Below are 13,703 nucleotides of genomic sequence, written 5' to 3'. Positions count from 1 at the left end.
CCATTTTACCTATCTGGTTTACTCTATTAATCCAGTCTACCTCCTTCGGTACCTCAGCTTTCCGCCAAAACTTGGGTATCAACCCTTTCGCCGCATTCAAGAAGTACCAAATACCTGAATCTTTATATTTATTTACAGATGTCTCCACATTGTGTAGGAGGCACGTCGTTGGGTCTAACCCTATGTCAATTCCAGTTATTTCTTCAATTAATTTAACTATTATCTTCCAAAAAGCCTGGATTTTCGGACATTCCCACCATATGTGAAACACCGTGCCTATCTCTCCACATCCTCTCCAACGCATATTTGAGTTTTCCCCATTCATCTTGTGCTCTACACTCGGTGTAATGTGCCATCGTGTCACACACTTATAATTAACCTCAACCTCTCTCATACTAACATTATCGTGTATCAATCTAAACATCTTTCTCTGTCTATCTTCATCAAACCCAACTCCCATATCCCTTTCCCATTTTGTCATATAACTTAACTTTGTGTTTGTGTCTAATTCTGTGAGTATTCTATACACTTTTGAGATACCGTGCTTCCCATCCCTTCGTGTCTCTAACAACCTTTCAAACATATTCCACTCCTGTTTTATTCTCAGGGGTTTCGGTAGATTTCCAATAAAACTTTTCAATTGATGATATTTCCACTCATCTATTCTAATAAAAATATCTCCCTTCTTCTCTATTAACTCTTTAAGTGATCTCAATTCTCCCTCCACCAAAACATCTCTCAGTTGGGTATCCTCCTTTCTAAACCATCTCCCTGATATCAAATTCTTTCCCGGGGGGAAGTACTCAGTATTTGTGAGAGGCATTAATATAGAATTAAATTCCCATTTCATGTTTTTGTGTAAATTGTCCCATACCCTAAAGACATTTAAAGTGTAGATACTTGTGCTTTCTTTAATTCCCCTGAACTGTGGTGGAACCCATATCATCTGACTCAATCTATTGCCACTAAGATCATTTTCAATTGTTACCCAACTTTTCCCCTTATGGTTAAATGTCCAGTCATATATTCTTGCTAAAACCACTGCTTTATAGTATCTCTTGACATCTGGTAGGCCCAATCCCCCTTTCTCTTTAGTCCTACTCAATCTTTCGTATGCTATTCTAGGTTTTTTATTCTTCCAAATATATCTTGTTAACATTTTTTTCATCATCTTAAAGAAGGCTTCTGGAATTTTAATTGGTACCATTTGAAATCTATACAGTATTTTAGGCATAATTACCATTTTGACTAGGTTTATACGTCCTATCCAGGATGGATTTCCTCCTTCTAATCTTTTTAAATCTTCCCTGATCTCATTTATCAAAGAGATATAGTTTAATCTATACAAATGCTTAGATGAGGCAGTAAGTTTTATTCCTAGGTATTTTCTCTCTTTTTCTCTCCATATAAAGGGGAATTCTTTTTGTAGTTTTTCTTTTTCATTCTTTGGTATATTAATATTCAGGATCTCTGTTTTCGTTGGATTAATTTTTAAATTTGATAGTTCACCATACTCCTTCAGAATCTTCATTATATTTGGGAGAGTTATTCGGGGATTCCCCACATAGAACAATAAGTCGTCCGCAAAGGCCGCTACTCTATGTTCTATGGATTCTATCTGAATTCCCTTTACCGATCCACTATTTCTTATTATTGACAACAGAGGTTCGAGTGACAATACATATAGCAGAGGGAACAGTGGACAGCCCTGTCTTGTACCATTAGACATTCCGATGGGTTCTGATCTCTCCCCATTTACCGTGATGATTGCAGTAGGCTCCCTATATAATTTACTTATCCACTCTCGCATTCTATCACCTATCCCCAGCACTTTTAAGTTGTCCATCATAAAGCTCCAGTCCACTCTATCAAATGCCTTTTCTGCATCAATTGACAAGAGCACCACCGGGGCTTTCCCTTTTCTACTTTTCTGAATAAGCATCAGGGTTCTCAAGCCGTTATCTCTACCTTCTCTCCCCAGTACAAAGCCCACCTGGTCTCCATGGATCCATTCAGGCATCAGATCCCTCAACCTGTTTGCTAACACCTTTGCATACAGTTTAGTGTCTGTGTTCAATAATGAGATAGGTCTATAGCTGGAGCACTGAGATGGATCTTTTCCCTCCTTGTGAATAAGTACTACATGGGCCTGTAGGGATTCTCTCCTCACTTCCATCCCACCTCCCAGAGCATTCATATATTTCTCCAACTTGGGTAGCAGTACTTCACTAAATTTCTTATAGTACTTAACTGTATATCCATCCGGGCCTGGGCTTCCCCCCCCCCCCCCCCCCGTGCTTCTTAATGCTATTTTAATTTCTTCCTGGGAGATTTCTGCATCTAGGGAGTTCAACTGTGCTTCACTTAGTTTTGGTAATCCCGCATTTTTTAAGTGTCATCTTTTTTTCATTAATTCCCTCTTGGGCTTCTTTTAGGGGGCCTTGGGGGCTAATATTATATAACTTTTTGTAATACTCCGTAAACACTTTAATAATCTCTTTATTTGAGTGGACCAACTCCCCCTTTGAACTTTTTATCTTTTCTATATAGTTACTATTTTTCTTTTTATTCAAAGCTCTCATTAGATATCTTCCTGGTCTGTCTCCCCATCTATATCTCTCGTTCAAAACCCTGTTGTATACTCTTCTCTTCTCCTCATCCATCAACCTCTCTAGCTTATCTTATTTATCCGATAACCTCTGTCTCGTATCTTTTGCTATTTTCTTCTTATGGATCTGCTCCAAGTCCAATATTTCTTTTAAGAGCCCACTGACCCTCTCTCTTCTTTCCTTTTTCTTCCTTGCTCCTGCCGCAATCAAGATTCCTCTTATGAATACCTTATGGCTTTCCCAGACTGTAGCTATCGATACTTCCTCTGTTTTGTTCTCCTTAAAGTATACCTTAATCTCTTTCTCGATTTTCTGAACTACATCCTCATCTAGAAGAAGACCCTCGTTTAACCTCCACCCTAATCCTCCCGTCCACCTTCTTCCCCATCCCATTTTCATTACAACCGGAGCATGGTCCGAGAACATCCTTGTCTCTATGTCAATTTTAACCAGATGATCTATAAGTTGATGGTCTATTAAGATGTAATCTAATCTCGAGTATATCTCATGTGCATTAGAGAAGAAGGTATAGTCTGTCTTTCATATGCTTTATTCTCCAAGTGTCCACTAGTTGATATTCATGCATCACTTTTTTCAGAGCTCTCAGAGACCTACTCCCCTCTCTTTGCACAGAAGAGGTATTATCCTTTTGTGGGTCCATACAGAAATTTAGGTCTCCAGCTACTATCAGGCGCCCTTTTTTAAATTCCATAAATTGTTTCAGCAGACCCTTCATATACATCTCCGGGTTTTTATTAGGGCAGTATATATTGGCTAAAGTACACTCAATCCCCTGGAGTCTACCTTTTAAGAATAAAAACCTCCCCTCCGGGTCGGTTCTTCTATCCTCCAGCTCAAATCTCATATTCTTTGCAAAACCTATTGCAACCCCTTTTGCTCTTTTAATTGGAGAATCTGCATAGTACCATGTTAGGTAGTGTTTGGATTTCAATTTCACGTTTGCCTCTATCTCAAAATGCGTCTCCTGTAAAAATACCACTGACGTAGCCCTATGATGTAACTCATTAAACAACCTAAATCTCTTCCCTGGACAACTCAACCCGTTCACATTATAGGTTATAAACTGTATTTCTTCCATCATTCCCAATTAACTCCATCTCTCTTCCAGATTGCCTCTTCCTCTTTATCCCTTCTGTCATGCGGAGTATTAACCCAATACCTCCTCCCCTCCCTCCCTCCCATCCAACTCTCGTCCCCTCCCTCCCCCCCTTTCCCCCCACCCCTTTTTAGGCTTGTAAAGTGCCTACTAATCATTTGTGGGATCATTCCCACCCTTGATTTAAGACTTTGGGGTTGACCTCCGCCCATGGGCGGCTCACCTCTCCTCCATCCTCCCCAGTTTACCTCTCTCTAAAAATTTGACTCAGAAAAAAAAAAAGATGAAATCAGTCCAGAAGAAATACCCTATTTTCAGAAGGGGGTGGGTGGGAACTGAGGAGAGTGGAAGGGAGAGAAAAAAAAAAAAAAATTCGAGTCTCTATTTCTCCCCTCCCTCTCTCCCCCGCCCCAAACCGCCCCCTCTTCTTCCCCTAACCCGCAGCCAGTCCTCTTTTCTTATATCTTCTAATTCTCCTTTTTCTTCTTCCCATCCTTCTATTTCCATTCTTTGCAAGTCCAATCTCTCACAAAAGACTCTCAGTTCCTCTGGAAATCTCAGATAGGCTGTGACTCCGTTTCTCCATCCAATTAGGCGTTCTGGGGTTCCCCATCTATACTGCACCTTCTGCTTTCTCATTTGTTCCAATAAAGGTCTCAAGGATCTTCTTCTCCATAGGGTCTCTGATGTTAAGTCCGCATAGATTTGGATATCTAAATCTGTATATTTAATTATTGATCTTCCTTTAATCTTCCTCCAAATCTTATCTTTGTCCCCAGATTTTTGAAATTGAACAACTGTATCCCTCGGTCTCTCCTTCCCCATGATCTGTTTGAACTTTCCTGTGCTGAACACTCCATCCAGATTAATCACTTCTGATTCCGCTCTATCCATTATGGAGTTTAGAATTTTACTAACTGGTTCATACAGTGATTCCCCTTTTACAGACTCTGGGATTCCTCGTACCCTAAGATTACTCCTTTCTTTATTCTCTTGAACCTCCATCCTATAAAGAAGTTTTTTCTGAATAAAGTCCATATTTATTATCTTGCTTTCTAGTTTAACAATGGTTTGGGCCTGATTTTTAACTTTCTCCTCTGTTTCCTCCATTCTCAGCAACAGGTGCCCCAAATCATTCCGAATAGATGTCATTTCTTGCTTTATCATTTTCTCCAGACTTTGAAACATTTCTGTCATCTCTTTTTTATTTGGTACATGTAGTTCACCCTCAGGTTCGTTTTTCTCCAGCCTTTCCACCGTTTGTTGACTACAGCTGCTATTCATGTCCAGTGATAATCTAGGGTTACTTCCCAGACTGATTTCCATTTTACCCTTTTCACTAGTATCTTGGGGCCTTTCTGGAGTACTATTTCCTTGAGTAGTATATTTCTTGATCGTTCCCGTTTGGGACCCTTTGAGCCCTGCTCCTTTAATTCCTTTATTCTTCATGTCCTCTATGGGTCTTGTTTTCTTCTATGACCCCTTATACAAATGTAAGTCATATGTCTATGGCTTGTTAACCCAGCCTTGCCTTGCTATTTTTCCTTTTATTTTACTTTTCTGTGTCTCCTTCTTCCTCTTCTCTTCTTCACCTCTTCTTGACCCTTGGGAATCCCCCCTCCTCTCTTTCACCTTTTTCCTCCCCTCTGCCACAGGAGATTATAGTACACACACAATATTCCAGTATGTAAAAAGCCCCAGCCGCTCTCACTCACCCATCTCTTTACTTGTAAGAGGCTCTAGTCGTCGGGTAGAGGGCCTTTCTCAGTCCCAGGGGGATTCCTCCGGGTCTCCTTTGGCCTCTCGGTCACCTGGAGGTCATCACAAGGCTACAGGCTGCTTCTCCCAATTTTCCAGGGTCCAGGGCCAGTCTGCGCGCCGGGGAACGAGGCCAGGAGTGAGCCGGCACTTCCCTCTCTGCTCGGGATGCCGGCCGGTCTCACCTCCTCCCAGAGATCCTCCGCGGCTTGTCACATGGTCCCGCTGCGTCTCCTCATCTCCCGGCTGACCCGGCTCCTGCCTCTCTTCACGGGCCACTCAGCTCCCCTGCTCTCCGGCCTCTCTTGCTCGGCCCACCTAACTCTGTTGAGTCTGCCCCTTCATTTTTTTTGTTTCCGAGGGTCCCTGGGAAGGATGGAAAGCGGAGCCTAGCAGAGTGCTAGTGCCTCACGCTCTCCTCGGCCGCCATGTTCGGGCTCCTCCCCCCCGCCGTTTAATAGCTGTTCTGATTAAAGAGCATATGTGTTTTTTTTTGTTTTTTTTGTTTTTTTTGTTTTTTTTTTGTAAACCATCCCAAACTATTATGGCCCAATATTTGTCATCTGCTAGGCATATTCATTTAAAAAAAAGCTTTAGGATGATTTCTACTAAGCTTTATAAATTGGCCTACTTGAGGCAACATATGACGACATTGAAGTAGAATGTTATTGCGTGTATCCCATGAACTTCTGAAATTCATACACCTAAGTCAAAGACTCAGATTACTTGCAGGTAACATACAAATTCATTCCTGAATTCTGGATGTTTTCATTACAATATAGCCAGTGCTCCTGTCATCCTTTTTGCCAAGCAGTGGTTAACAGACACATTTTTGTTAGTCTGCTCGTTAACCTAGAGAACTTTGCTAATGCATGCTGAAGTTTGTTAAAGAAAGTGGAAGCAAATGATGGGTAGAAACACAAAATAATGGTCCTATAATAGTTTCTAATTGTTGCTTTATAGAAAAGTGATTTATATTTTCTTTTCTTAGTCTTCACCTGCTACTACAGTCACATCACCAAACACTACACCATCAAAAACTGTAGATACATCCCCGCCTCTTGACCTTTTTGCAACCGCAAGTGCAGCATCTCCTGTATGGTAAGTCTGTTCAGATCTACCTTGCTGCTTCTGTATTCATTTTATTTGGGTTATTGGATCTCCATTGTTTTGATATGTTACAGCAAAGAATTAAACAATTTTCTCTTTCATAAAGTAGTAGCCCTCTTTCCTCCATTTGTAGAACATCGTAATGGGGTGACTCTTTTCACCCCTTTGTTCTTGGCACAGAAACAGGCAGAACACCTGTTTCTCCATATTAAAAGAAAACAAAAAAAAACACAAAAAAAAACCAAACATTTAACCTGCAATGAATAGTCAATGCTTTCAAATTCTGACAGCCATATATAGCAATAATAGACATATACTAAAACAAAGTGTAAGTAAACCCTGCCATGAACTTCTTCTATTTTCTGCTTTGGCCTGTTCAATATACCATTGGAAACCTTTTGTTATATCTGTTCAAAGAATACCTATAATCCAGCCAGAAATCTTGTGAGCAGAGAAGTTCCTTTTCTCTCTTTTCTGTCCAGCAGTCTATCTGTTACCATGTTCCAAGCTATCTTTGAGGATTCCAGAACACACCCTATGTTGTGGTGAGGCTAGCGGGTGGTGTTCTGCAATCATGTCCTAGGGTGACAATGCCGCGTCTCTTAAATCTAATACAATGAGTGAATGTTGCCACCCTAGGGCAGGACGTATGGTACTGGAGGGATCACCAGATAAAAATAAACTAAAAATGAAAGTAATGCAGGTACCACATCCCAGAATTGGTGGTATAGTAACATTTTGTTCTTTGGGTTTAGATATAATTTGAAGCTAGGTTCACATCTATCCGTGTGTGTGTGTTTTTATTGCCCATTGTACATGCATTTTTATTATTCTGGGCTTCACAGATCATGAAAATGCACAGCAACACGGACATGCCTCATTTTTCAAACTCCACCCCATAGATGAGAACAGCCTCAATGAATAATGTTACAACACTGAACAACATTGTAATGCATAACACATCCATTGCTTTGCTTTACAATGTGCAAATGCAAAGGAGTAAACCAGGCTTTAATAACTGCATGATTTTTTAGTTTTTACCTATTTTGTTTCAAAACACTTTATTTTTAAAGTGGAAGTATTTTTAAAGTGGAAGTAAACCCAATTGTGTATCTTTTACCTACAGGTAAACCTTTAATGAGACTTACCTGTAGGTACGAAACGTGCACAGATTAGAAGATATTTACTGTAAAAGAACCGGTGCTGTCATCTGCGCATTATGTTCTCAATGAATGGTGTGCCGTCTTTTGAGAGAGCTGTGCTGCGGCCGAAACTCCAGAGCACATGTGCTGGAGTCACGGCATCACAGGTCGGCCAGATGGCTGCAGCTCGCGAACCTGGAAGGAAGACTGGGTCAAGATGGAAGCTTCAGGGAGCTGTGACAATGCTCCGTTGGAAGGCTTTTTTTTTTTTTTTGCGTTTATTACCACTTTAAAGATGAATTTCAAATATGGTAGTTACATTGTTTATATATTGGACCAATATAGCTGTGTATATACCATGCCTGGCCTATGTCCTTGGAAGCTGAAAATCACTGAAGCAGACATTGCTACTCCCATGAACTCCACTTTTTCAGGTCCTATGCTAAGTGACTGCTATATTCTGAATAGAGGTTTCCGGCTGCTGAGCATGGGCACCATTCAAACAGAAAACGCTTTGCATTCATTCAGAAAATGTTGCTCCACTGTATCAGCTGTTTTATAATATTGCCTCGAAAAAGTATTCATACCCCTGGAATTTTCCATATTTTGTCATGAGACATACCCAAAAAAACTTGTAGCTGTAATTGCAATGAAAGGTGGTTCTGCAAAGTATTGATTCAGGGGAGCTGAATAAAAAATGCACGCTACACTTTTCAGATATTTAATTGTAAAAAAATTTGAAAACCATTTATCATTTTCCTTCCACTTCACAATTAGGTGCCACTTTGTGTTGGTCTATGACAGAAAATCCCAATAAAATACATTTTTGGATGTAACATGACAAAATGTGGAAAGTTTCAAGGGGTATGAATACTTTTTCAAGGCATATATAGCTAGAGCTAAAACAAAGTGCTTGAAAATGCAAATTTAAACAATATAAAAAATGTCTCTGATGTTCATTGGCTAAATAGTTTTGCTCTTGTCTTTTTACAGTTCAGCTAAACTCTCCAATGATCTTCTGGATTTACAACCAGATTTCTCCTCCACTGCTCAGGGTGGCGCAGCTGCCCCTGCAGGCGCTAGTGCATGGGGTGGTAAGTTAAATAATTTTGTCCTTTTTTTTTTTTTTTTTTTTTTCTCCAAGTTGTGATGGATTAAATATCATTAACTATGGACATGTGAGATTTGGTTGAAATGTTACTTTTGCCCTGTTGGATACAGGTTTTGTATTGGAAGTGATGACAACGGTTTTACAATGGTAATACTTTACAGGTTTTATTGTATAGCATTTTGATAAATATTGGCCCCCATGAATGTAAAACGAAAGACTTTTCCTTAAATGTATTTATGTTCAGTCGAACTTTTTAATTTCATACTTGCATGTGTATGACTAAGCTACTATTTAATGTAATTTAAAGGAGCAAAGAAAATAGAGCACAGAATTGATGAGTTCATAATATAAAAGACAATATAACTGGACATCTGCATTTTTTTTTTTTTAATTTTTTCTTATGTGACAGTTGCCAGACTGTGTTTTGGCATTCCCGGTATGCACATCTTCTGTCATTTGCCAGTCTGCAGCAATTGGAGGCATTGCAGAGGAAAGATGGTTTGTAAAATGTTTAAAGATGAATGGTCATTTGCACTCTGGTGCAATAATATAAACATTTTATTAGTGCAAAGTCATACATCATGTGTAACCAACTTTTCGGGGTCATGCTGGGTCCCTTACTCAAGGCAACATAGTGACAGAGGTCACTATAACATTTAAAAAAAAAAAAAAAATCACTGTGGTTGGTCCATATTCTAGAACAGAAACAAAAAATGACTGCCATGTTGGAGAAAAATGTGGTTTCAACAAAAAAAGCCCAAAGCAGATCTGTAATCTCTCATCTTTCCAAGTGAGCAATCTTTGTATAATAGGCACTTGTAAGCACTTGTTTTCACTCATGAATTAGCACACAGCCTATTTGTTGTGAGAGGTAATGGAATTGGTTGTTTTGATTGCAAACATTAGGTTATCTGTCAAAAAATCCCAGTGGCAGCAATGCCATAGTGCTCCTATTTTGTGATAATTGGACCATCTCTGATCTCTCCGGGGAACAATAATACTGAGTGCAGCTCAGGCAGCTTAAACAGGGATATTTTCCAGTTTGTTGGGACTTTTCTGTACTCTGGTCCATTAATATTTAGTCTAGGTTGACCATAGAATCACCGAAATTTGATCCATGCGTGGCTGCTCCCGTTCAACAGAAGTTGATCTAGTGATTGACGTCTGTCGAACTGGCTTCTTAGGCAGCCCATGAATGATGCAATTTTCTTTCCTTCCACCACTGATGGAAGGAAAGACAATTGCTCAATTCCACCATCAACAGTCAGTGTTGATGGTGGAATCCCTCCAGCAGCGCTATTGTGTTCTGCTGGAGGGGAGCCTTTCCTGTCGGCAGAGCACAGTGATCACTTCTGGCAGCTATAGATGTCGGCAGTGATCGTAAGAAAAAAAATTAGACAGGCTGGTTGTACTGAAGCCAATCAATGGATCAACTTCATTACAACCATTCTGCCCATAGATGGATTGGATTTCTGCCAGTCCCTGCTGAACTGGCCAAGATTCAATCCATCTATAGACTGCTTTAGTCTTAATTTGCCCTACCACTAACAATCCCAACTGATCTCTAATATTTAAAGCAAACATTGCATAAGATGTTCACTTTCAGATGACTGCTGAAGACTATCTCTTGTGATTGGGAACAATAGTGCATGCCATACAACTGAGGAACATATACAGTATGTTGTGCCACTGTAGTTCAGATTATTTTCATTGTTGCTATGTTAAGCTACCCATAGACATTGCATAAAATGTACCGGTCATTTTCTGATTTATGAGAAAATAGGAGGGGGGGGGGGGGGCAACAATAATTCCTTTAGCTTAGACTCCAGGGTATGCTGCTCTATGGCAGGTAAAAGTATTTAGAAGTGAAGAAGTTGCTGACATTCGTCCAGAATGGTAGCTCAGTAGGTAATAGTAGTATAGTGTGTTGGTTTTCTCTGAATTCATCAATTTTAAGCACAGTTTGGGCTGATGATGGGGGCATGCTGAGCCCCTGAAACATGTTGGCTGTTTTATCTCATGTTACCCTAATAAAAAGTAATTGAAATTTTCACATTGAACTTCGAATTTTGAATCCTATGCAGGGGTTTCTGTTCTGAGATTCCCTGATATGGCTAACCAGACCCAGTGAGCTCTAGGAATCAGACTTGACTTTGTATTTATTTTTATATTAAAGTTCCATATTGGCACACTTGCAGTGCATATTAAAAAAAAAAAAAAGCATGGTTTGTAACAGTACGTGTGTGTACAGGTCACCGTTTAACTAATTTGAATTAACTAAGATATGATCAGAAGTTGTAATGACATCAACTTTTTAAGAGCATTTATTGTATGTAATTTAGTGTTGTGGTAGATAATTTGTAAACTGCAAGTATGTTTAGCCATCCATTAACATGAGTAATCTAATTACTGTGTTTTTTAGTGTATGGTGTAAATCCACTGACTTTTTATACGGCTCTCCCAGGAGTATAAAAAGGCCAGTTCTTGTACCTGGGGCACTGTTTTGCATAATCATTCCTTTAAAAAAAAACAATTTTGGTCTTCCAAACCATCTCTAGTATTTCTTCTGAATAATGTTACTTGTACAAACTCCACATACAGTAGATGTTTATTGTGTTGTGTTCGTTGTGTTCTAAAAATGAAACCCTCATGCAGTTAAGACCTGAGAACATTCTCGTGCATTAGTTAACCCTTTGAGGACCATAAGATTATATTATATATTAGACCATAGGAACGCCAATTTTTTGGTTTTTAAAGTTCGTATACTTCAGCTGCTGTAACTAAGCCATTTCATGAAATAATTGGCAAAAGGCTAGATCCATTTGTTGATAAGAACTAATATTTTGACTCAAACAAAAAAAGAAAAAAAGTATTTTAAGTTCTTAATCGGATGATACAGGCAATTTAAAAACATGGGACAAATACGTCCCTTGGTCCTCAAAGGGTTAACCTGATGTCAACGATTGATGACTTTGCAGTTATCAATTTATTGCCTAAATTCTAGCCTGAACTGACTAGCTGGCAATTCTGCTGTTTGCCAGAACTGCTGGCCAGAGTGTTCGGTGGTTGGTATGACTTCTTACTCTTCAACAGATGTTTTTCAGTGCTTTTTAGCTTTTAGGTCTGGAAGAATGGCATTATCATTTTAATGTGTTAAAAATTCACTATTTAAACTATCTGCTCATAACATTTTCTTTTATGGCGTTCTTTGCTGTATTCAGTAAAAGTTTGTTTTTCCAAAAAATGACTGCTATTCTTTCTCCAAACACTTTTGTTGTATTCTACGTTGATAACTATAAAGCCAAAAATGGAGAACCTGCAGAAAAAAGTAATCTGACAAAGCATGGGGAAGGCATGATTAAACCAATATGATGTTATCTGAAAATAAAACCCTACGAAAGTGTTTTGTTTAATGGGGTGTCATTAGAGTAATCTTTTGGGTTAAGAACACTACAATAAAGCCGCATATACACTATAAGAATATTGTATGAAAAATTACACTTTTAAAGCGATTGTATGATAATCTGATCGTTAGTACACCGCAATCCGAAAAAAAATAGAAGGGACAATGCTCGAAAATGTTTTTCGTATGATTTTCGTTTAACCAGTGCAGTAGTCATCCCAAAATACAATAAATACACATTATTCAGATTTTTTTTATTCCCTCGTTAAAGCATTATCGTAATGTTAGTAACCTCTTCACTTTTTTGATATGAGACTAGCATGCAGAAAAAAACCAGACTATCATTCGTCCGATATTCTAAATGTGTACATGGGGCATAAGAGAAACTTGTAGGGCAGTTAGTTTTATTGTAGATAGTTCACAAAGGAGAGTATCTCCTCCTTTCTGACTCTTCCTTTTTGTACTAGACTTAATGAAATGGATTGTAACAGCACTTGGTGTACTGAGTAGATATTATCAGCAATTCAACCACCCATTCCATCACATGATGCTGTACCTTTTCGCTTCCTATTCACAGAACAGCATAGTATTTGCTCAGTGGTTCTGTAAGATATAAACCGATCGTGTTGCTTGAACTAAAGCTGTATTAAACCCAAAACTGTAATATATTACAGCTAGAGATGAGCGAATCGAACTTGGCGAAGTGGAATTCGTTTCGAATATTAGGAAAAATTCGATTCGCATCGAATCCGAATTTTAGCAAACTTCAGATGCACGAATCGAATTTTCCCCGATCAGCCGGCAAAAGTGTCACTGCAGAGAGCTCCGCTATTTCTGACAGTTCTCTGACAGTTCTGACAGTTCATTTACAGCGGTTGAAACATTGTATCTATTTGTTTCCATTTAGGATACAGATGTTTTTATTCGGAAATAAATAGATACAATGTTTCAACCGCTGTAAATGTGAAGGAACTGTCAGAGAACTGTCAGAAATAGCGGAGCTCTCTGCAGATACACTTTTTGCTGTACTGGAATTCTTCTTCTTTTCATTCTTCTTCTTTTCATTCTTCTTCTTTTCATTCTTCTTCTTTTCATTCTTCTTCTTCTTTTCATTCTTCTTCTTCTTTTCATTCTTCTTCTTCTTTTCATTCTTCTTCTTCTTTTCATTCTTCTTCTTCTTCTTTTCATTCTTCTTCTTCTTCTTCTTTTCATTCTTCTTCTTCTTCTTTTCATTCTTCTTCTTCTTCTTTTCATTCTTCTTCTTCTTCTTTTCATTCTTCTTCTTCTTCTTTTCATTCTTCTTCTTCTTTTCATTCTTCTTCTTCTTTTCATTCTTCTTCTTCTTTTCATTCTTCTTCTTCTTTTCATTCTTCTTCTTCTTCTTCTCCTTCTCCTCCTTCTCCTTCTCCTTCTCCTCCTTCTCCTTCTCCTTCTCCTTCTCCTTCTCCTTCTT

At 38.8% G+C, this 13,703-nt stretch overlaps 1 protein-coding gene across 10 annotated transcripts in view; it reads left to right on the top strand.

The window, feature by feature from the left end:
* The window catches only part of SNAP91 (synaptosome associated protein 91), a 143,264-nt gene that overhangs the window by 90,850 nt on the left and 38,711 nt on the right, over positions 1–13,703 (top strand). For all 10 annotated transcript variants that reach the window (XM_089693114.1, XM_089693108.1, XM_089693115.1 and 7 more), the window contains 2 exons: positions 6,476–6,585; positions 8,730–8,830. In XM_089693114.1, coding sequence (XP_089549240.1) covers positions 6,476–6,585; positions 8,730–8,830 — 211 coding nt within the window. The remainder of the gene's footprint in view (positions 1–6,475; positions 6,586–8,729; positions 8,831–13,703) is intronic.

Source organism: Staurois parvus, unplaced genomic scaffold, assembly GCF_062004578.1.
Source record: "Staurois parvus isolate SC_StPar_1 unplaced genomic scaffold, SC_StPar_1.0 ptg000613l, whole genome shotgun sequence".
Lineage (NCBI taxonomy): Eukaryota > Metazoa > Chordata > Amphibia > Anura > Ranidae > Staurois > Staurois parvus.
The sequence above is the reverse complement of the archived record's forward strand: the minus strand, read 5'-3'. Positions and strand labels throughout refer to the sequence as shown.